General features: G+C 52.2%; 2 protein-coding genes across 2 annotated transcripts in view; one reads left to right on the top strand and one right to left on the bottom strand.

Moving 5' to 3' along the window:
- Nucleotides 1–22,473, top strand: part of Btbd17 (BTB domain containing 17) — a gene marked incomplete at its 5' end in the record, with an annotated part of 63,744 nt that overhangs the window by 29,982 nt on the left and 11,289 nt on the right. Inside the window, one exon of the mRNA XM_023714124.1 lies at nucleotides 7,695–7,919. Coding sequence (XP_023569892.1) covers nucleotides 7,695–7,919 — 225 coding nt within the window. The remainder of the gene's footprint in view (nucleotides 1–7,694; nucleotides 7,920–22,473) is intronic.
- Nucleotides 18,623–21,532, bottom strand: Gpr142 (G protein-coupled receptor 142). Its single transcript, XM_023714016.1, has 4 exons — nucleotides 21,443–21,532; nucleotides 21,404–21,410; nucleotides 20,558–20,707; nucleotides 18,623–19,887 (listed from the first exon to the last, which is right to left on the bottom strand). Exons 1-4 carry the CDS (start codon nucleotides 21,530–21,532, stop codon nucleotides 19,013–19,015), a joined length of 1,122 nt encoding a protein of 373 aa, XP_023569784.1. The 3' UTR covers nucleotides 18,623–19,012.

The following is a 22,473-nucleotide window of genomic DNA, read 5'->3' as shown; positions in this document are numbered from 1 at the left end:
GGCTCAACCATGCACCAGGAGACCTCCAAGAAGTTGCCTCCCTTCTTCTTCTTATTTTTTTCTTTGCAGTACTGGGGATCGAACTCAGGACCTTGCACATGCCAGTCAGGTGCTTATACCACTGAGCTATCACCCTGGCTCTTGCCTTGCTTCTTTAAGCCTCTTTTTTGTGTATGTTGGAGGGGGATGTTGACAGGGTCTCACTATGTAGTCCACGCTGGCCTCAAACTGACAGGAATCCTCCTGCCTCAGCCTCACAAGTTCTGTGATTTCAGGTGTGTGTCACTACACCTGGCTAAAGCCTTTACTTTTTAATCTAAAAAATACCCAGATGGTCCTAAGGATTGCATGTGGCAGCACAAAGGGAAGCGTTTGTAAAATACCAGCTACTCAGAAAGCTGAGGCAAGAGGGTCTCTTGAGACCAGGAGTTCAAGACCAGCATGGACAGTACAGAAAGAAGGGATCTTAAAAACGAAAACAAAAGATCCATGAAAAACAAAACACTGGGATCATATCACTTCCATTCCAGAGCTGGGGCGCACATACTTTTTATTTTATTTTATTTTTTATGTATTTGGTACAGGGTCTCACTACATAGCTCAGACTCATAGTGATCCTCCCCAGTGCTGGATTTACAGACGTGCACCACCACACCAGCTCTTGGTGGCTAGCTGGAGGGGGGGGGTGGCATTTGGTCCTTGTGCTTGCCTAAGGAGGTGCTTAGTCTGCTGAGCTACTGTGCCGACCTCATACTTTCTATTTATTTAGGTTTTTAATAGGTAGCAGGCTCATAGCAGTTGAAAAAGATTTTTGTTGCTTTTTCATGATAAAGTTTCTGTGTGTAGCCCAGATTGGCCTTAATTGTGTAATCCTCCTGCGTCAGCCTTCCAATGGCTGGGATTACGGGTGTGAGCCACCATGCCTGGGCAAAATTTTAATTACAGAAATGTATATAAAGGGCTGGAGAGATGGGTCAGTGGTCTAAAGCACCTACTTGAAACAAGCTTGGCAAAGCACAGGGACTGTGGTTCAATCCCCAGCACCACATGCCAGCCAGCGCGCTCCCTGGTGGGCTGAGCTGGCCACACACACACAATAAATAAATGTAATAAATAAAAAAATAAAAAATAAAAAAAAAGAAATGTATATAAAGGAAATAATTGTCCCTAGGTGACCAAGGCAACCAGTCTCTTCCTTAGCCATCCAGAGACCTCCTTACAGCCCATGAGCAGCCGGCATGCACGTGGTCTTTTACCCCCTAGTGGCCAGCCAGCCCCGCAGCCTGTTTAGCTCGTTGGCCGTTTTTCTTTACTTGTTTTTTCCCTCCTCCACTTCCTCCCATCTCCTGCACACTAGGCAAGTGCTCTACTGAGCTACACACCCAGCCTGTTTTATTAAGTTACCCAGGGCGGCCTTGAACTTGCAACCCTCTCTCCTCAGCCTCCCAACAAGTTGGGATCACAGGCGTGCTCTAGCCCAGCCACCTAGTCTTCTTCTTCTTCACAATTTATCTACCACGTGGTTCCAAAGTCTTCACTGTCTCCCTTTGCTCTGCCCACTGTATCTATGGGGACACAGCCCGAGTGTGGACCCAGTCCTATAAAAAGGGAACCTCCCATCTTTTGTCACTGTTACAAGCACCACAAGGGAATCATCTCATAAATGGATGTGCATAGCTGGAAGTCAAATTGCTGGTTCAAAGAATCGGTGCAAGGGGGCCAGCAAGACAGCTCAGTGGTCTGAAGTCAGACCCCCTGCTTAGACAAGCTTAGGTAGGCACAGGGGACTGCAGTTAGATCCCTGGCACCGCATGCCTGGTCAGCCCCGCCCCCAGGGCAGGCTGAGCCAGCAAAAAAGAAAGATTGGGTGCACTCTGCAGGCACTGCTTAACAGCCCTCAGCTTAGGTCCTGGTCAAGCCTCCGAGTGCCTTCTTCCACCCTTGCCAACTGAGTCTGTCATGCACACTTTGATTTGCCCTGGCTCCTCAGTGGAAATGGAGTCTGGCGAACTCTGTGTGCTTTTGTGAGTAAGGCTGAGCCCCTGCTCCTCTCCACGCACAACCTAAGGCCCTGCCTGGCTTTGTCCCCTAGTCTCCCCACAAGATGCCGCCCCAGACGCATGTGTCTATCTGCTGGCTTCTCGCTGAGTCACTCCCAAGAAGTAAAGGGCAGCAGGCGCAGGTTATTTCTGCCCCCGGAGCGTCGGAGCTATCAGTCCTGGGAAGACTTTGGACTCTGGCGTTTCCTGTGGTCACCTGGTAGCCTGGGTGTTGCACTTGTCAAACCCAGGCTTTCCAGAGGAGACTGGGGGACTGAATTTAGGGATTAGGTCAGCTGTGTTTACAAACTAGGCACGGAGTGGACCGAGGTAGATAGAGAGAGGGGACTTTGGAAAGAACTAATGAACAAAGCCCTAAGGTATAAGTGGCAGGACAAGAGGAACAGGCTGGACAGGGTGGTACCTGCCTGTAATGCCAGCACTGGGGAGACTGAGGCAGGATGATCACTAGAAGTTTGGGGCCATCCAGGGCTACACAATGAGTCCAAAGAGTTCAAGGCTATTCTGAATTATACAGTAAACCCTTGTCTCAGAAAAAGAGGAAAAGGCTTGGTGAAGAGAAGAGATTAGAGTAGGTAGGTAGAACTTTGGCCAGGCTGGGGGTGGGGGACCATGGAGATATAGGAATTAGAAGCTGTCTTCACTGAAACTCCTGTGATACATCCACCCTGTCACCACCACTTCAGGGTTGGGGCAAAGAGCTGCCTGGAGTTGGGGCAGAGCTGCCCCACCCAGGCCGCTGTGTGAGAGGGCTGCAGAGACCGGGTTACCCACTGACCCTCCCTGAAGGTCTTGGCATCTGAGAGGCAGCCCAGGTCAGGTTGTAATTTAACCTCGGTGCTGCTCTGTGCATCTAACCGTCCAGCTCACGCAAGGACAGGAGGAGCCAGTGGCTGGATTCTTGGGCCCCTGGGGAGTCTGCAGCCTGTGATTTCCTGACTCAAACAAACAGCAAATTTGTGCTGGAAACTGCTGAGGCAAGGTCTTCTTGGAGCCCATGGAAGGATGGGCCGTGGCGTTCTATTATGTCCAGGGCCTCTGACCTTTCAGAGGAGCTGGGCCTTGGCATCTGGGAGCCTTAGTGGGGACAACAGCCTCTTTCTGGCTTGATTACTGGTAACCTTCAGTCCAGCCTCTTTTCTTAGTGCTGGGGCTGACAATCCAGAGCCATGCTTGAGACATGAGTGATGGCAAGAGGTTCTTTGGTATTTGGGGCCCCCACTCTGGTTTTATTCTGAGGGTCTCCATGGGGGAGCACTGGGGCAGGAAGTGGCAGGGTAGGGCTCCTGCAGGGAGCTTCTCTGTCCTCTCAATGCCACAATATGAAGCAGGGTTTTCAAGAACTACAGCCACAATATTTTCTTCCCCTGCTCCTCAGCCTCCCTGGAGGAAAAGTACAAAAAGTTGAGGTTGTCCCTGAGGCCACCAAGCAATGCTTAATTGCTTTCTGAGAGCATTGTCACCTCCTTCTGGCTTTCTTCCCCCTCCATTGCCCCCTGCACCTCTCTGACAACCTCTGGAGGCTCCAGCTTGGGGAGTAGAGGCTGAAGCCGTGAGCTCCCTGGATGTGTCCCAGAGTAATCAGGAACCATGTGCTGAATAGCAGCTTGATCTCCAAATATATTGCTGTACTCACTACCTTTGCTGAAAAAAGAACCCTATGTGTGGGAGAATAAATATGCATTTTGCTGGGGCTAGGCGCTCATCAACGGCAGATGGATGGTGGCCCAGGCTGGCTGCGTTTGCAGACTTCAGAGCAAGCAAACAGTGTGAACCAAGACAGGCAGAAGAGCCAGCCAGGGAAAGTGAAATACGGGGAGAGCTGGAGGGTTTCACCCCAGGAGCTTTGTCAGCATCTTGTGCATTGTGATTTAGGTAGAAGGAAGCAGAGGGATGTCTTATAAAGGCAGGCTAAAAAGTAATGACAATCCCCAGATATATAGTAGAACTGATTATTCACACAACAGAGAAAAGCAGTTGTTCCTGATTGGCCAGTCACTTTCTCCACATGGTGATTCAGGGACCTGGGCTCTGTTTATCTTGAGGCTCCCTTTTGCCCTCAGGTCTTGCTGTCACCTACATGTAGCTAGCAGAAGAGAGTGGAAAGGATGGATGCCACACTCTTGTTTCTTCTGGCCTTGGCTCAAGAGTGTGCCCTCTCAGGCTTATATCCTATTGGTGGAAACTTGTCACATAACTACCCTAGTTGCAAGGACACTTGGGAAATGTAGTCTTTGATCCTCCATGACAGCAACACTAAAAGGATGAGGACTTTTAGTAAACAGCTAAGCATCTCTGCCACAGGATGAAATCAAAACATTTAAGTCAGGGAACTAAAAGACAACTAATCATTTTGAATCTTATGGGATTATTTGAAAGTAATTTGGGTCTTCCATTAGGAAGTCCTACCTAAATAACTTGCTATAAAAGAATTTGCTTTTGCCAAGGATTAGAAGATACAACAGTATCAAAACTGGGCAGAAATATAGGACAAGATTGGGTTTGTGGTGGCACATACCTGTAATCCCAATAACTCAGGGAGCTAAGGGAGGAGAATCACCATGAGTTCAAGGTCAACCTTGGCTGTATAGTGAGTTCAAGGCAAGACTGAACTACCTAGCAAGACCTAATCTCAAAAAATTAAAACAAAAAAAGCAACCAAGTTTATGTACATGTTAGCAGAGAAACAAGCATATAGGAAACCTGTAGCTAGGCCTAAGAAACCCAGCTGTTCCCTGTGACTGGCCCATCCATAACTAGTTTGTGCCAGACTTGGGCCTCCAGCCTAATCACAGGAGCTTAGGTCTGCGGCAGTGACTGATTGGATGAGATTTTGCTGCCTCTGTGGGGAGCAGGGGCATAGCCAGAGTGCAGCCTGAGGGCGAAATCCAAATGCTGCCCTTCCCTGGGCTGAACAGACATGCTGTGGAAGCTCCATGCTGCAGGGATCTGATTTAGGTATCATTGCTACATAACACAACTTAGCGGCTTAAGATAACACCCACAGAAGAGTTCCCAGTTCTAGGGGTTGGAAGTTTGAGGCAGGCTCCACTGGTTCTTTTGCTTGGGATGTCCCAAGGCCCAAATTAAGGTATGGGCCTCTCTGAGCTCCCAGCAGAGGCCCTAGGGAAGAATCTACTTCCAAGTTCCCTGAGGTTGTTCTCAGATCCCAGTTCCTGTGTGGTAGGAATAGGGTCCTTGCTAGCTATTGGCTGAGGGTCTCTTGGAGCTCTGAGAGGCAGCTCTCAAATCCTTTCCACATAGCAACCTCACAACCTCCACATCTTTAGGTGCATCAAATCCTTCCTGTGCTTAAAATTTCTGACTTGCCTTCTGCTGCTCAAGCCATTGTCTGCCTTGAATGAGTTCATGTGATTAGGTCAGGTCCACCCAAATGGTGACCTTATTTGAAAATCAGCTAACTAGTGACCTTAATCAGACTGTAAATATATGCACAGCAATAGAGCTATGGGGGTAATACCCAGGGACAGAGATTATGGAGACAGTCTCAGAATTCTGTTTTTCACAGTGCTTGGAGATTTTAGCCAAGAGCCCAGGGTGACATCCTTTACAGCTAAAGTGACTTTTGTGCTCAGCCAAAGAGCTGCCTACCTAGTTCCACCCAACCACAGTGGGGTGCCTGACATGCCTGGCCCAGCTGCATCCATGCAGGAGAAGGATCTAGGAACACAGAGGAAATGTTGCCTCCCCCTTAAGCTCCTTTCCCTCATGGAAACTGGACCCTGTGCCCCCAGAGGCTTAATACTGAGCAGAGCACACTGCCCCAAGGGAAATATGCCTGGCCCTGTGACCAGGGATCCACCTCCAAAAAGCCCAGATGTACTTCCTAACACCTGCTTACTCTTAGGGAAGAGCAGGCCTGGGCAGTGAGACTTCAGGGTGAATGAAAGGCAGCTCACTCCCCAGTCATTCCCTGGCCCTCTTCTTGCCACCCAGATGGTGCCTGATTTATCCCACAGGTGACCTGACACTGGGGAGGGCAGGGAAGTGGTGAGCAGGAAGACTTTGTCCATGGGCCTCTGGCCACCATCTCAGGCTGGACTCTCGCTTGTCTGCTGGCTGTCATGACCTGTAAGGCTCTTGGTGGTTCCCAGGAGAAAGAATGAGGGGATGTAGAAAATAAAGATGCAAGACTAAGGTCAGGTGGAGGCTTTTCTACCTGGTGAGAAAAGAGGACTGAACAATCATAGTAGGGGTGTTTATTTGCAAAGTTAATATCCTGAGACAAAAGGTTGCCTAGCAACTAACTACTGAAATTGTCTAGGCAGGATTTCTTTGTTTTTTTTTCTTTTTCTTTTTCTTTTCTTTTTTTTTTTTTTTTCCTTCTGGAGATTGCAGTAGCTTGGCTGCTCTAGGCACTGTGGCTTGGTCTTGCCTCCACATATATGATCAATTTTCATCTTCAGCCACTCTCAACAGCTGGTTCCGATTCCTGGAGGATCTGCCTTTAATGTGTTTCCAGGGCTTCCCTGAGGCGGCTCTCAGCTTCTCCCAAGGCCCAGTGCCTCCTGCCCCCCTCCTGGGGCTGTCTCCTGTGTAGTTACACAAGAATGTCTCCACATGATAAAAATGCTTGCTTAGCTGTAGGGTCTCTACCCTGGAGTGCAATAGTGCAAAATGATCCTTCGTGTAGCTCATGCTCCGTCCAACCCCAGCGGAGCTGATGTCCCACCTCACTGCAGACCCCGCCTTGGACTTCCCTGTGCTGATGAGCTTTAGGCCCTGGGGGGATTAAAGAGGGGCAGCCTCTCTTGGCATTCATGTACCCTAATACAGCACTCTCATTAGAAGCTGTCTTTCTGATCTTGTGCCTTTCCTTTCCCAGGGAAGCTATAAAAGGCAGCAAAAGGTGTGGCAGGATTCTTGGTGGGCAGCAAGGCTGGGGGACAAAAGGCCCAGGCAGTCCTCAGATTTCTGTAAGACCCAGACACTTGACTGTAGAGCCAACTGGACAGGATTTAGCATAGCCAAGGCATTAAGATCTCTATGCCTGGGTGTGTCTACCCCTCCCTGAATTTCCAAGTCCCCCCCAAAATAAATCCAATATGCCAGATGGCTTATGTCATCTGCATGCCATATATATGTCCTGAGGGCATGGGTCACAGAGTCTGTCAGTTTGGTGCAAGGTCCTGGGAACCTGGTGGTCAACCCACAGGCTTGGCTGGAGCATAGTTGAGAGGAAGCTTTGGAAAGGGATGAGGTTGAGGGGCTGGGAGGGAGAAATTCATCCTAGGCCCCTGGAAGGCCTTTGCAGCAACAGGGATAGAAGAGCTTCAGGAAAATATAGATATCAAGAAAGGCCCAGAAGCTGGAACCCTGGAGAAGTGACAGAGGCCTGTGGGCAAGGACCCCCCCCCCCCATTAAGCACGAATAAACAACTGTAGTCCTTTGCCTGATCTGACATAGCTCTAAGCGACTACCCAAAGAGCGGTGTGACTCAGCTGGTTTTGCATTTTCTCACCCTGCTCCCTTTGAGCCCTTTGCCCTCTAGACAGGTGTCCACCCCTTCATCCCCCTTGCAACTCCTTCTTGACATCCTCAAGCACTTACTCTGTTTCTGACCTCCTCCTCCTCCTGCTGCCACCCAGCCACATGACATTTTCTTTCCTTAGCTTTCCAGGGTCCAAGTCCGTGCCGGACTCTTTTCTTGAGCCAAGAAGAAAGAAAGGATGCTGGTGATGGAAGAGCACAGAGCCGAGATGCTCCAGGCTGTGTGCAGGACCCCTGCCCAGCCCATCTCCTGCAGCTACATGATGGGCAGTGGAAGGGCTCTGACTGGGCAGGGAGGCCCTGTCACCTCCCCTCCCTGGACTCTCTCCTCTGCTACACAGCACCAGGTAAAACAGAAAGGTTGGAAACAGCTTTATCAGGTTGTCACCACCCCTCTGCTCCACCGTCCTGGGGAGGTGTTCAGACGGCAGGAAGCAGAACCAAGCCCTTGGAAAAATCAACAGCCGCACCTGTTCACCAGATATCTTCTTTCTGGGTGTGGCCCTTCATCCCTGGCTCATACTCAGAGGAACTGGGAGATGGGGGTGTGTGCAACGAAAGCCCCACAGTCTGCTCACAACAAGGCCACATTCAGAAGTGATCTCTTCGGCTTCTTTTTCCCTCAGAACCAAGGCACCACCCATATCCACCTGACCAGAACTACCCCGGGGAGCTGGCCTTAATCCTGGCCTCCCTGGGGCTCCAAAGAATCTGGATCACAATAGATAGGCTTAGGTTACCTGGGCCAGTGTCTTGCTTCCCAGTGTAGAAACTAGGGCTCGGGACAGATGGCGACCTAGGGCTACTGGGCTAACACAGCACACAGCAGGACCAACAGCCAGGTCACCCCTGCATCTTCCCCCTTCGCACTGACACTTGTTGTCCCTGCGGTACAAGTCTCCCAACTCCATAAATCCCTATTTCACAAATACAATGGAGTCCTGGGAGTCACACCAGGGACAGAGATGGAGACCATGGGGCCATCTTGGCTTTCCGTCTGCTGCGTGCCTCGAGCTTCCGCGTCCTCCTCCTCAGATTGGCCTCCCTGATGGGTCAGACTCAATCCTAATCTCCAATTCGTGAAAATAGTGCCATACGAGCTCCCACTGAGGGCCTGACATGCTTGCACAAAGCCAAAGAACAGGTGGTTGGGAGCATGGTGGGTTTATTTATTTATTTATTTATTTATTTTTGGTGGAGATTCACTGTGTAGTCTAGGCTGGCCTCAAACTTTTGGTGATCTTCCTGTCTCAGCCTCCCAAGCACTGGGAGTGCAGCATGCGCAAGCATTTCTGGAAAGCGTGGTGCATCTAACCACACAAGTATTTCTCAGCCTGGGTCTGCACTCTGCACTCCTACTGGTTCCCTCGGTAGCATCATAAAAATCTGTATTTGCTCACTTAATAAATACCTGTTGGGGCCATGCTGAAAGTAATGGGACAGGAGTGGGGCAGATCTGAACCGGCAAACATCTCACCTCTGGAAGCCTCAGGGTCTGCCTGAGAAGCAAAGAGAGGTCCCAGACCCAGTGGCTTCCTGGCCAGGTTCTGAAATGTCCTAGTTCCATGACCTTGGCTAAGAGAGCTGACCTGTCTGCTTCGCAATTTGCTTGTCTGACTTTCCGAGGCTGTAGGTGTGACTGACTGTACAAATGGGCTTGGCTAGACCAGACTGAAAAAGAATCCTGGCCAGGTGTAGTGACGTACACCTGTGATCCCACACACTGGGGAGACTGGGGCAGGAGGACCGCAAGTTTGAAGCCAGCCTAGGAAACCTAGCAAGACCCTGTCTCAAAAAAAAAAGAGCTGGGGATGTGGCTCAGTTTGATCCCCAGTACGCCTCCCCCCAAAACAGAATGCTGGCCTTTAAGCTGCAGCACCTAATGCTGGAAACAAACTGTACCTACTGTCACGCCCTCAGGCAGCCAGCCTGTTACTATGGAAACTGGAACCTGGCCTGGTTAGCCAACCCACCATCTAAGTCAGACTTACAGAAAGTCAGACTATGAGCTCTAACAGCTGCCCAAGAAGCCAAACAGCTACCCAGTGGCACATAGTGCGCATGGCCAGGCCTTGATTGACAAAAGAGTTTGCCACATTCTCATTTTCAGTCTATGCCATTTCCAAGCAAATGCCAAATATGTCCCTTGGTGCATAAAATAGGATGCCCCTCTTCCAGCTCCCCAGCCAACAGTATCCTGCCGGGAATACCTAAAACAGTCTCCTTTCCACTTTGATATAAATTTTATTTACTTATTTTTGCAGTACTAGGGATTGAACTCAAGATATTGCACTTGTCAGGCAGCTTTTATGGCATGAGCTATCTCCTAGGCCCCAAAGAAGATTTTTGTTATTGTTGCTGTTTTTTGTTTGTTTGTTTGTTTTCAGTACTGGGGATCGAACTTGGGACCTTGCACATGTCAGCCAGGCACTTATGCCACTGAGCTATCTCCCCCGCTCTCCTTCCCATTTTGAAAATCTGCTCTTCATCCTGCCTTGGCATCACTCCTGAATTTGAGTGACAGCATCTGCCGCTCTTGCTGCGGCAAGTTATGAATGAGCAGCCTTTGTATGTTCCTGTTGGGTTCTCCTTGCGTTCTTGCTCTTATTTCTACACGGAGATCAGAGGAGGTAGGGAGCATGGCAAAGCTGGTTAGGAGTCCAGAAGCCCCAGCTGGGGGTGGAGCTCAGTGTAGAGTGTTTGTCCACTGTGTGCAAGGCCTGGGTTTGATCCTCAGCACTGGAGAAATAAAAAAAAATAAAGAGACTTAAAGATTAAGGAGAGATGATCCCAGATTAGTTCCAGAGGAAGGGCTCAGAGACGGGGAGTGGTGTAGGCCTCTGACATCACCGCCTGGGTTGGCTCCAGGCCGCTGGACTGAGCTCCGATGTGGTTGGTGGTTTGGAGCAGCCTCTTCACATGCAGCCACACGAATCCTTTAAGAGCAGGCGTGGCGCCTCCGTGGCACTGGAAGCAGAGCAAGTGAGGGGAGAATGAGTGGGGGAGGCCAGGGCTCCAGACACCACCACAGGGTGGCGCCTCTCTTTGCCCAACCCGACCATCACTGCCCTGCAGGCTACCTTGGGGTACATGTCTAGGGCATGGAGGGACACCCAGAAAATCCCTAGACCCAGGACCAACCCTTTAGGTACAGGTGATCAGCAGAGGAGGGGAACTGTAGCCTCTAATCTACTGGTGCTGGAAACTCAGGCTGAGATTTGAGCAGGGGCTCACACGCTAGCCTGGGGTGCACAACACCCTCTCTTTCTTCCAGATCCCTTGCATGACCTTCCTTCTCCCTGGAAGTGTCCAGAGGCCACAGAGGGTGTATATGTTCTGTCCATGGGCCTCCTCCAAACTCAGGGTACCCTGAGGAGGCCTCTGCTGCCCTCCATCTTGGTCGCCCCCCCATGCGGCCCCCTGCAGCCTACTAAGTGTGTCCAGTTTCTTGGCCCATCAGTCCAACCTCCTGAATGCCACCAGCAGGAGCTTTCTGGAGCACAACTGGAAACCTCAAGAAGCCCAGCCTGCTGAACCTGGACTGGCAGTGCCAGCCCTGACCCACCTTTCCACGTTTCCTCCAGCACCAACATCCCTATTTCCTTCCCACAAGGCTCTGTGCTCCCCTACCCACAAGGCTCTGCACTCTGCCCATACCAAATAGCTCATCATTAAAAAAAAAATTATTGTTATTATTGTACTGGAGATTGAACCCAGGGCCTTCATACTGAGTTATGTATCTCCAGCCCCTTTTTATCTTTTATTTAGGGACAGAGTTTCAATAAATTACCCAGCTGGGCTTGACCTGGATGATTTTCCTGCCTCAGCTTCCTAGAGTGTTGAGATTATGGTCATGGACTACCATGCCCAGCTCACCATTCTATTCTGACTCTAAGCACTGAAATAAAGGTGTCTGTGCTTATGTGTGGTTGGACATGTAGAGCGCTGGTTTGACCCTTCTGGGCCCGAGCTCTGCTGGCTCTCGCATCATCTTCTGCCTAGCACATGACACTTAGTTGTGCAGAACCCAGAGATAAATAGACTTGGGTTTGAATCCCACCACCCCCGCTGACTAGTTGTGTTCTTTGGGCACACTATTCAAGCTCTGACCCTCAGTATGTCCATCTGTAAAAGGAGGATAATAACTACCTCCTCTCAGGTTGGTTGTTAGAATTCTTTGAGTTGGGGCCCCTGAAAACTGGAGGCCAGTGCCAGGCTCAGAGGTGCTAATGCAAGGTCCCAGGAGACAACTCCTGTCCAGGGAGCCCGGGTGCCTCATCAGAAAAGGATTTCAGTGATGGACCATAGTGACCACAGCTTCAGGCTAAGGCCAACCTCTGCATTTGACAGACAAAATAGCAGAGACCCTAAGACTAGACATGGCTAGCTTGTCTGTAGTCCCAGACTACAGGAGGCTGAGGCTGGAAGATTGCTTGAGGTGAGAAGTTCAGTGCTGACTTGGGCAACATGGGGGATGGAGGGGGTGAACGGGAGGGGTTTCATATGGTATTGCTGTTATATAAAGAAATCGTATAAACACACAGAACCTCAGAGAACTGTGACTGGTGGCACACACCTATGATCCCAGCACTCTGGGAGGCTGAGGCAGGAGGATCACAAGTCAGAGCCCAACCTGGGTAATTTAGCAACTTAGTGAAACACTATCTCAAAGGAAAAGGAGCTGGAGAAGTAGCTTAGTGTAAAAGGCCACGGGTTCAATCCCTAGTACTGAAGAAAAGGGGAAAAAAAAGGAATAGAAAGAAAAAGCAAAGCACTGACCTTCTCAAGGTCACATGGACACCTGTGCTGCAGAAGGACCTGGAACGTGGGCCACTTGCACACTCTGCATCAAGTTCCAGAGCAGCTGATGTATATTTACTTCACTTTAAGTTTACAAGTGCCTTCATGGTTTGGAGCCACTGGGAGAAGATACCCTGGGGTAGCGGTTTGAGTTTGTGGTTTCCCCAAGGGTTGGTACAGAAGGTTCTAGAAAAGCTATCCCCTAGTTAAGGAAGTAAAAACAGACTAAAATCAGATCGACTAGCATGTTTGGGCAAGGCGATCGCTGGACAATTTCTGAAGGGCCTGCTGTTCCCAGGGAAATCAGGTCTCCTGCAGGCCAGAAGAGCCCTAGCTGGAGCTGCAGGGTGCCAAGGCCTCATGCAGTGTGGTGGGGAAGCGAGCTGTAGGCCAAGCAGGGCTCTCTGGGATCTGGCTGCTCTGCTCCTTTCAGTGGGAGACGTCAGCCAACAGGGCCGGTTAGCCAAACAGGCAAAACCCTTTGTTCCCTAGGGACTGTCCCTGGGTGAGAGGCCAAGGTCTGGAGAACTGTCCCTGGGTCCTGGGAAAGGGTACAGGCACTGCTGATAAAAGCAAACCATTGTCCTTAGGACCAGTTCATCCAGCAAGTCCTGGGCCAGAGAGTGTGGATGAGGTGACCCACCTTCTCCAACAAGCATCCCTGGTGGTTCCTTCAAGAGGGCTGGGTCTTAACATAGTTTCAGTGGAAGACAGAAAAAATCCCTTCTGCGTTTTTCCCACTGGTAGCCCCAGAGCTGACTGTGTCCCAAGGTGGAACTTCAGCTCCAGGAACGTGGGCACTGGGAAGAGCAAGGACTCTTCCTGCCCAGGCAGCCCATACCGCACACGGTCCCCGACTCAGGGGCCGGCTGCTCAGTGTGGCAGGAACTCTTCAGGCGGCCCTGCCCAGCCCTGGCACCACAGAGTTCTTTGCCTGCCTCCTTCCCCGACCCCTCCACATCCCTAGGAGAGCGGGTTCCTCATCCTGCTATGCCAGAGGACACCCAGGCCCTAACACAGGCTGGGGGCTTGGGCAGATAAGGCCTCAGGGCTCGGGGCCTGTGGAAGGAGATAAAGCTGCCTTCTCCCTGTTGTCTATCCACTCCACAGCCCAGAGGGAAGAAACTGAGGCCAAGGAGAGCAGGCGTGGCTCAAAGCTAGGGCAGTAATCAGGCTGTCAGGCCCAAGTCTACTTTCTCCAGGAAGAACTCAAGGATGCCTCAGCTCCCCTTCAAAGAGAGGGTAAGGGGCCTGGCTGGCAGCCGCCCACACCACCCAGGTGGGATCCCCCCAGGCTTTTTGGATAGAAGCCAAGACTTCAGGTTAGATGGGGGGGGGGTGAGAAGCATCTCAGCTGGGCACTGGATTGCACCCCTTCTTCCCTGCATGAATTCCAGCCCCAGACCTGTGCTTGCCCTTCCAAGGCATCTCAGAGGCTGCCATGCTGGGGCCTGCAGACTGCAAGGGCTGGTGCAGATGGGGCAGCAGGAAGAGGACTCCTACTTTGTGGCAGCACTGGCATTGGGAGCAGTTCTGGGTTAATGTCAGGTGCCACATCCCCTTCCCATCCCTGTCCTGACTCACTGGGGTTGGCACCTCCTTCGCCCTCACCTTCCTGGCGGTGTTCCCCATCCTGCAGGGCCACTGCTGAGCCCAAACTTCCTTGGAGGGCAGAATGCCCGGCTGCTGCCAGAACGGAGCCACTGGGCTGCAGCAGCTTCTGGGCAGAAATGGCCTGGGGTGGGACAAGCAGAAGCCTAGAGTCACTGACAACCAAGTGGTAGGGAGGTCACGAGGAGGCACTGGCTGGAGCCTGCTGAGGAAGGTGGCGGTCAGAGGGTGGATGAAACGGCCCTTCCTCCTTCCCACACGGGAAACTACCGGTGGTGGGCGAAAACGGCAGGGCCCTGCTGCCCGGGCTGGCCAAAACCAGCGTGGAGGAGGTAGAAGAGGCTCAGGGTGGATGAGCTGCCGGGCAGCTTAGATTCCCTCCCAGTGACTGCCCCTGCGCGTGAGCCTCCACCATTCCTTGATCTTCCTGTGTGTTCAGTTAGAGGCTTTCTCTCCCCCTGCAGGGTCCGCTCATCCATCTGGCCATCCTGCAGCGCCCTCTGCTGTCACCCCATAGGGCTGGGCTGCAAGATCCGCAGCGGGCTCAGGCCGAGCTCAGGGAGAAGGGTGGGCATTTCCATGGCACTGCAGCCGATGCCCGACAGTCCCGCTGTCCCTTCCAGCTTGCCTACGGCCCGGTCATCTGAGAGACTCCATGTTTTATTCAGAAACTACAATCTTGCCGTTTGGTGACCCCTCCCCTGGGCACCGGCTGCGAGCAGACCCCGCACATCTTTGCAGAAGCCTGGTCCCTGGGCCCGACACGGTTCTTCTCCCCTCCCAGGCCAGGCCGCTCCCTAGGCTGGAGCGTGGCGATGAGGAGGGGGCCTCGGCAGCTCGTAGCTGAGAACTCTCATACCCTTTGCTGAGCTCCTGTGAAAGTCCCTGGAACAGGCCATAGACTGCCGTGAGTCCCTTTCCCCCAACCAGCATACTCTCCTTTTTGGATCATGCTGTTTGGAATGTGACCCTTAAAAGTCCATGTGTAGGAAACTTAGTCCCCAAAGTCATTTGTTAATGGCATTTGGAGGCGCAAACCTTGTCAGGTGATAAGGATTGCATGAGGTCAGGAGGGTGTTGTGGCTTTATGACAAGAAGGGACCTGGGCTCGAATCTGGAAGGTTCTCACCAGATGCTGAGTGTAGCACCACAGCCTTGGACATCCCAGCAGCCAGCACGACTGAGCCCAGGAGCACCTACCTCTGAGCTGAACCCCCATTCCCAATCATTTCTATTTTATTTTGAGACAGGGTCTAGCTAAATTGGCCCGGCTGGGCTTGAACTTGTGATTGTCCTCGATCAGCTTCTGGAGTAGCTGAGACCACAGCTTGTGCATCACACCCAGGAGACCGCCCTCCTTGATAAATGACCTGTGTTTTGTTATAACAGAAAGTGGACTGAGTCAGACCAAGAGAAAAGAGGCAGGGGAGAGAGCAGAATCCTCCTCAAGGGGGAGGATCAAGTGAAAGAAGGCAGAAGGGCAGAGGCCACACCTTGTGGGGAGCATGGTCCAAAAAGGAGAGTATGCTGGTTGTTACTCATCTGAAAGAAGAAAAGATAGAAGTTGGGGTGAGCACCAGGCTGCGAGAGTATGCAGGAAGCTGTGTAGACCTGGTCAACCAACAGGGAGAAGTGTAACTGAGGGTGGAAGCAACAAAGTGAACCAAAGAATTCTGGGAAAGAGGGTAAGAGCGCCAGCCGGAGAATAACTAAGATAGGTACTCGGGAAGGGCCTGGAAGCTTAAACTGGTTAAAGAAGCACAGTCTGTAGTTCCACTTGCTCAGGAGGCCGAGCCAGGAGGATCACTAAGCCCGGGGGTCTGAGGCCAGCCTGGGCAACACAGTGAGAGCCTGTCTCTGAAGGAAGGGAGAGAGAGAGAGAGAGAGAGAGAGAGAGAGAGAGAGAGAGAGAGAGAGAGAGAGAGACTATGTAATGCCAGCACTTCTGGAGGCTGAGGCAGGAGGACCACAAGTTCAAGCTCAGATCGGGCAACTTAGCGGCTTAGTGAGACCCTGTCTGAAAATAAAAAAAAAAAAAATGGGGCTAGGGATGTAACCTAGTTTTCAATTCCCAGTTCTGCAAAAAGAAACAAGAGAAAGACAGAGAGAGAAACAGAGACACACAGAGAGAGAGAGAGAGAGAGAGAGAGAGAGAGAGAGAGAGAGAGAGAGAGAGAGACATAGAGACAGAGAGAATCTCAGAATGAAAATTGAAAAGACTGTCTTTGAATCTTGCCACAACCACAACAACCAGGGAGAAGAGAACGGTGGGGGATGTTCCATTCAAAGCTACAAAAAGTTCCTTTCACCAAAGACTGGATTTGCTGCCAAACTAACATTTCAACTTACCCACGATGCAATGGGCTGAATTATGTCTTCCAAATTCATATGTTGAAGATCTAACCGCTAGTACCTCAAAATGCCATTGTCTTTGGTCATAGTCTTTAGGTTAGAATGAGGCTGTCTGGGTGGCACCCATCCAGAGTGACTGGTGGCGTTCCAAAGAGAGAGTAGGAGGCACTGAGAGATACCAGGAAGGAGACAGCAGGCAGCTGGTCATGGGCAAGCTGAGGAGAGAGGCCTCACCGGGGGGCCGACCTGCTGACACTGGGTTCTGGGACTTGGGCCTCCAGAGTCATGAGAAATACATTTCTGTCATTTAAGCCAACAGCCTGTGGTATTTTTTATGAAAGCTTTAGAAAATGAATATACAGAGAGTCTGAAAAGCGATTTGCCAACCAACTGCCAAACCAGCAAAGCCATCCATAGGCTTGTGAAGAACGAGACCCCTATGCCCAGGAGCTGTCCTCAGTGTTAACAAAAGGTCAAGGGCAAAGCAAGAGCAGCAGACAAATCAGGGACTGGGAGAGAGAACCTTCGGACTTCCAGACGGATGTACATTAGGTAGGATATTTCAGCAGATGTGGGGTGGGGGCTAGGAGGGAGAGGGAAGGAAGGAGGAATGGAAACTGTTAACAGTCTTTCCTGCCCTCTAGAAGCCCAGTGAGGGCTTAATAAAAAAAATGCACAAAGGAAGCAATAGCAGATTAAAATATGTTTAAATGACTTGCTTATCAAAGTGATAATGTCTGCATTTATAAAAAGGGAATGTTACCTAATGCATTCTGTTTAATTTATTTATTTTTAGTTGATCCTATCTGGTTTTCTTTCTTCAATAATTTATTTTAAAGACTATAACAAAAACAAATAGCAAAGACAAAGATAGAAACAGAGTGACCTACAACAATACATACAGTATAGAATTTCGAAACAAGAATAGGAAATTAACAGTGGTTGTCAGATTATTTTTATCATCATCAAACCTGTTGCTCAGATTAACAGATATGGGTGGTCAAATAATGAAACATTAGCGCTTGCTTTCAGTAAACCTTAATTTTTTTTAGTAACTCAAAAGCCCATCAGCTGAGAAATGGATAAAGAAGATGTGGTATTTTTATACAGTGGAGTATTACTCAACTATAAAGAGCGACAAACTTGAGGCCTTTATAGGTAAATGGATACAACTAGAGGCTTTACTCATAAGTGGTATAAATTAGACCTGCGTGTATAAATATTTATTTATTTTTGAAGCGGAGTTTTGCTACATTGCTCAGACTGGTCTTGCACTCTTGGGCCCAAGCAAGCCTCACATCTCAGCCGCCCAAGTACCTGGGACTGTACCACGTCACAGAGCAAGTGATCTACTAGATGGGAAGTACGCTCGTAGTCCCTCATGTTGGATGAGCCCAGGACTGGAGAGCTGTACGTAGTGCAAAGCATTCCGAGAGCACCAGGACCCAAGTGCACCTAAGATTGCTTTTTGGAGATTTTTGGAGCCAGGAATTGCCTGGATATCCAGCTCTGGGGAGAAATAGGTAAGGGGGAAAGCCAGGGCATTCATTCTGCACCGGGTGTGTCCCTGGCACACACCAGCTCTTTTGTCTGTGATACCAGGTGGTGGGTGGGTGGTTGGGGGCAGGCCTTGGCCTCCTCTTCAGGGAAAAGGTCAGCTCAGCCTGACCGGGAAGCAGAAAGGGGCCCCAGCTCCTGCGGCTAGTTGTTTACCCAAGGCTGGAGCAGGTGGGAGTTCCATCTGCTAGGCCCTAGCAGCTGCCTCCCCAAGGCTGGAGCTGAGAGGAGACGCTGGGGAGGGGCCCAGCAGAGCCGCTCCCACCTTCCCTCCAGCCCCTCATTTAGCCCTGTGGGAAGGAAGAGAACTTCCTGCTGGGGGATGGACTTAGAGGGCTCCTGGGAGGGTTGGTGTCTGGGGCCCCTGAGCGAAATCCTCCCTCTCAGCTGAGAGGCTGCATCCTTTGTCCTCAGTGACCTGCAGCCCTGAAGCCTGTTGTGGCCCCCAGACCTGTACTGGCTCCAGGCAGGAAGTGATGCAAAATCAGACCAAGATGTCTGAAACCTAGGGAATTATGTCTCCCTAGGATGGGTGAGGCAGGTTGGGGGTGGGCTGTGTGTCCTAAGGCCACACCCTGTGGCACACCCTCTAAGCTCCCCCCTCCCGTTGCTAGGGCAAATATACTTGGCTTGTGAAGGCCACAGAAGGCTCGCAAACAGCTTTCTTTACAAACCCCAGGACTGCTGCTGAAAGCCAGAGAAACTGATAATTCAGAGAATGAGAGGAAGGTGCCAGGAGAGGAGCTGGGCTGAAGATGGTGTCTGTCCATCACTTTATTCATTCATTCATTCATCATTCATTCATTCATTCATTCAGCCAACCAACATTAGCCCTGATCCTGTGTCAGCGAATGCCCCTCACAGAATGCCCACAGCAGTGGCTGGCTACCACCAGCTTATGCCTGCAGCACCCTGTCCTTTTCCCAGGAAGTGGAAAGAGCCGGTGAAAATAACCTAAGAGCTGACTGAGTTCTCTCTACCTGGGAGCCAGCCCTGAAGGAGGAGCCTCTCCCCTGGCCAAGATTACAAAGTCAGGGACTGATAATTTACGGAGCACGATCACAAGGGCCTGAGGACATGTGGCCCTAGGCCCCCCAAACTCCCTGGCTGGGCCCCTCCTCTACAGTTCTGCCCCTCTGGAGAGTTCTAAGGGCTTCAGCAGCACAGGGTTTACCACTGTCCCTTCCAGCCGTGACCTCAGGGTGCAGGGCAGGGGCATGCTGTGGATCACCTGCTGGACAGTGGCCCGGAAAGTCTTGCTGACCAAGCAGTAGAGGCTGAAGTTGACCACGGTGTTGAGCATGGCCACCATGTTGGCCACATCCAAGGCCAGGTGCACCCTCCAGTCCCGGTGGACCGGGGCCACGTACAGGTGGTAGAGCATGACAAAGATCCGCGGGGCCCAAAGGAGGGTGAAGAGTGAGGTGACACACAGGAGGACGGCTGTGCTCTTACCCACCCGAGGCTGCAGCCCGCTCCAGCCCTTCTTTCGTAGTCGGAAGATGATGGCTGAGTTGGTGACCAGGAAGATGCCACAAGGGATGAAGTAGACGATGAGGCAGTGCGCCCACTTGAGGACCTCGTCCAACACGCTGGGCAGGTCTGCATCCCTCCACACATCCAGCCACCAATAGAAAGGGACACCGGTCAGCAGAGCCACGCTGAGGACAGCAGCAATGGCCTGGCGGGTCTGGCCAGGGGACGAGGTGGCCCGGTGGTGCAGAGGGTGGCACAGGGCTTTGTAGCGGTCAACTGTGAGTAGGACGGCGATCCACACGGAGGCGTGGTTGGCAGCAAACTCTAGGACGTTGGCTGTGCGCACCACAGCCTGGGGGACCTGTCGGGCCAGCACGGCACCCTGCAGGAGGAAGCCCATGAACACGATGACCACCTGGATGACGATGTCCGAGACCGTGAGCGCCAGAAGGTAGTAGTAGGAGGGCTTCCTGGTCCTGGTGGCAAGACGGGCCAGGGCCACTGTGCTCAGGAGGTTGACTGATGGCGACCGAGGGCCCAGAGAGAGAACAGAGGCATTAGCAGGGACCCTCAGAGTCTGCCTTCTGAGGTGCTTTATTGTCCCTCCTTACCCGCCAGTGCTGGCTTCTCCTGCCCCTGTCCAGATCTTTCTTAAAATGCCCCTTGCACTTAAAACAAAACAAAACATTGAAATCACCCCCTGTGCCTCAGCTAAGCAGCTCAGTATTAACCTTCCTGTCCAATTCCCCGGCCATGGCCTACCTGTCCCCTCCAGGTCATTGTCAGGTGCTCTGTGTCCTCCAGGAGAGGCTTCCCTGAACATAGGCACTGGTTTATCTGCTAGGCTTGGGGAGATGCCCACAGTAGGCCCAGCTAGCCTTTCCTTTGTTGTTCGAGACAGGATCTTGCTATGCAGTCCAGGATGGCCTCAACTCAAGGCAATCCTCCTACCTCTTCCCGCTGGGTGCTGGGATTTCAGGCATGTGCCACTGTACCCCTGCTGGCCCTGAACTTTCACTCTCTTCTACTTTTCATTGCCCAGTGATCCAGAATGCCTCGTAAGGCCAAAAGGGGAGCTGGAGTCTATGATCCTGGGCCCCAGGGGCCAGCATAGAGGATGGGCATCCACTGAAGGAGGACCCTAACTTCTAGCCAAGCCTGAAACCCCAGAGCTCAGCTCCCTACTCACCAGGCAGCCCCACGCTCAGCAGGACACTGTAGTAGATGACAGGGATGATACCAACCACACACGGTGACCTCTCTGACCAGGGGCTTTCGAACCCCTCGCCCAGCCAGCTTGCATTGGGTGTGGGCGGCAGGGTCACGGGTGGCTGGCCAGCTAGGAAGGGCAGAAGGACAGGGTTAGAGCAGGCATCCTCTCTCCAGCTGGGCTCACGGCAGCCCCTGCTGAGCAGGCCTGGTTGTGGGTGCCCTGGACCCAAGGTCTTTCTGCTCAGCTGCCCTAGGAGACCCAGCCCTATGGCAACTTTGTTGAGTGAAAGTTCCACCCCACCCCACTTTATGTGGCCCCCTCCCCGAATGATGGGAAGAAGCCCTTGGTGGTGGGGACTGAGTTCCTCCCTGGGATCTGCATCCTCCTGTGCCTTTAAGAACTGCACCGGGCCACTCTGGCCCACGGAGGCTCCCAGCAGCTGCACAGCCCTGCTCAGCAGCTGTCTACGCTTGCTCAGGAGTGACAGTCACTAGGTTCCCCTCTTTTCCAAGCCAAAGAGTGTCCCTTCCCTGGGCAGCACTGCTGAAGCCGGTGTGGGCCTCACTTTCCTTCTGGATGGGGAAACTGAGTCCCCAGAGGTAAGGAGACATAGTTGGTTGGGGCCAGTGTAGGATGAGGGCAGGACTCTCCACCGGCACTGGCCTCTGCTTTCCTCAAACTGTTTTAAGTCTGTTTAGGTCTTAACTTCTAGCTTCTCATTTCCTGCTGAAGATGGGGCTGAGGCCCCCAGCTCAATAAACCTCATTATCCTCTCGCACAGCCCACTCACTGGTCATCAGCTCTAGCCTCCAGGTCTCTCACCTGTGTCCTGCAGCACCACCACTCCCCATTTCAAGATACTTTACCTGCATCAAGCCCAGTGCTTCTGGGCCCTGAGCCCCAGGTCACCAGTGGCTTTTCCTGGGGGTCTCCACAGCCTTCTCCCAGCATCTTCAGCTGTCCCCCTCACCCTGCTCTCCAAGCAGTTGTCTGCCCCACAGTTCTTCCAGCAGCACTGAGCACTTTAGTGCAGAGAGTGGGGGTGGGGAGGAGGGAGGAGGAAGGAGAGGGTGGGGCGAAGATTCCAGGGAATGAGACTTAGTGGGTTCCCCCAGACCAAGGTGGGGGCAGAGGTGGGCTGAGTGGGACCTTTGATGGAGAAAGACTGGGGCTGGGGCAGGGTTGAAGGTTCTGTGTCCAGGGAAGGGGCAGAGAAGAGGCAGGAAGGCAGAATCTGAGTCCAGGGCACCTGCACCCTGGCCTGCTCAGCAAGGGTGGCCACACCCTGGGGGTAGGCCTGCGGGGACAGCAGGAGGATTCAGGGAGCCGACTCTATGGGCACAGACCCTCTGGTGGGAAGGGAGGACACTTGTGCCCAAGAGCTGGGGTGTGGTGCCAGGTGGGGAAGGCGAGGCTGCCCCTTTTGGGCAGGGTTCAGATTCCTTAATACCTCCTGAGGGGTCAGGTCCAAAGGGATGACACCTGCCCAGGTCACTGAGAGGGAGATGAGCCTAAGGCTACTCCAAGTGACTGCTGACCAGGAAGATGGCAGGAGGCCCTGGTGCACTGGTGCGGACACTGTCCCCTCCCACACTGGAAAAGCCTGGCCAGGCTGCTGGTGACCCTGGGAAACCAGGACCTCTGGCCCCACAAGCTGTTGTTTTCCTGGCCATGCTGAAATAGAGCACCCCTCAGGAACAGCAGTCCCTGGCAAACACCAGCTGGTGCCGGCAGAACTCTGAGGAGGCAGGAATCTGCACCTAGCAGCGCCCCTCACCTGCGGGAAGCGTGACCAGTGCAGCCCACCGGGCCATCAGGACATGGGCGGCCTGGGGATCAGAACAGAGGCCCAGCCTGGAGCCACTGCCAAAGCCTAGCCCTGGGAATATAGT

The sequence above is a fragment of the Octodon degus genome, unplaced genomic scaffold (assembly GCF_000260255.1).
Source record: "Octodon degus isolate 3935 unplaced genomic scaffold, OctDeg1.0 scaffold00033, whole genome shotgun sequence".
Taxonomy (NCBI): domain Eukaryota; kingdom Metazoa; phylum Chordata; class Mammalia; order Rodentia; family Octodontidae; genus Octodon; species Octodon degus.
This window is presented reverse-complemented; position numbering and strand designations above follow the sequence as displayed.

What these genes read in the sequence shown, in the direction of transcription:
- Gpr142 (XM_023714016.1), bottom strand. Translation starts at nt 21,532, where the DNA reads ATGCTGGGAGAAGGCTGTGGAGACCCCCAGGAAAAGCCACTGGTGACC. An exon ending in GCTGAGCGTGGGGCTGCCTG is followed by an intron (nt 19,888 to 20,557) that starts GTGAGTAGGGAG and finishes GGTCGCCATCAG; the next exon opens with TCAACCTCCTGAGCACAGTG.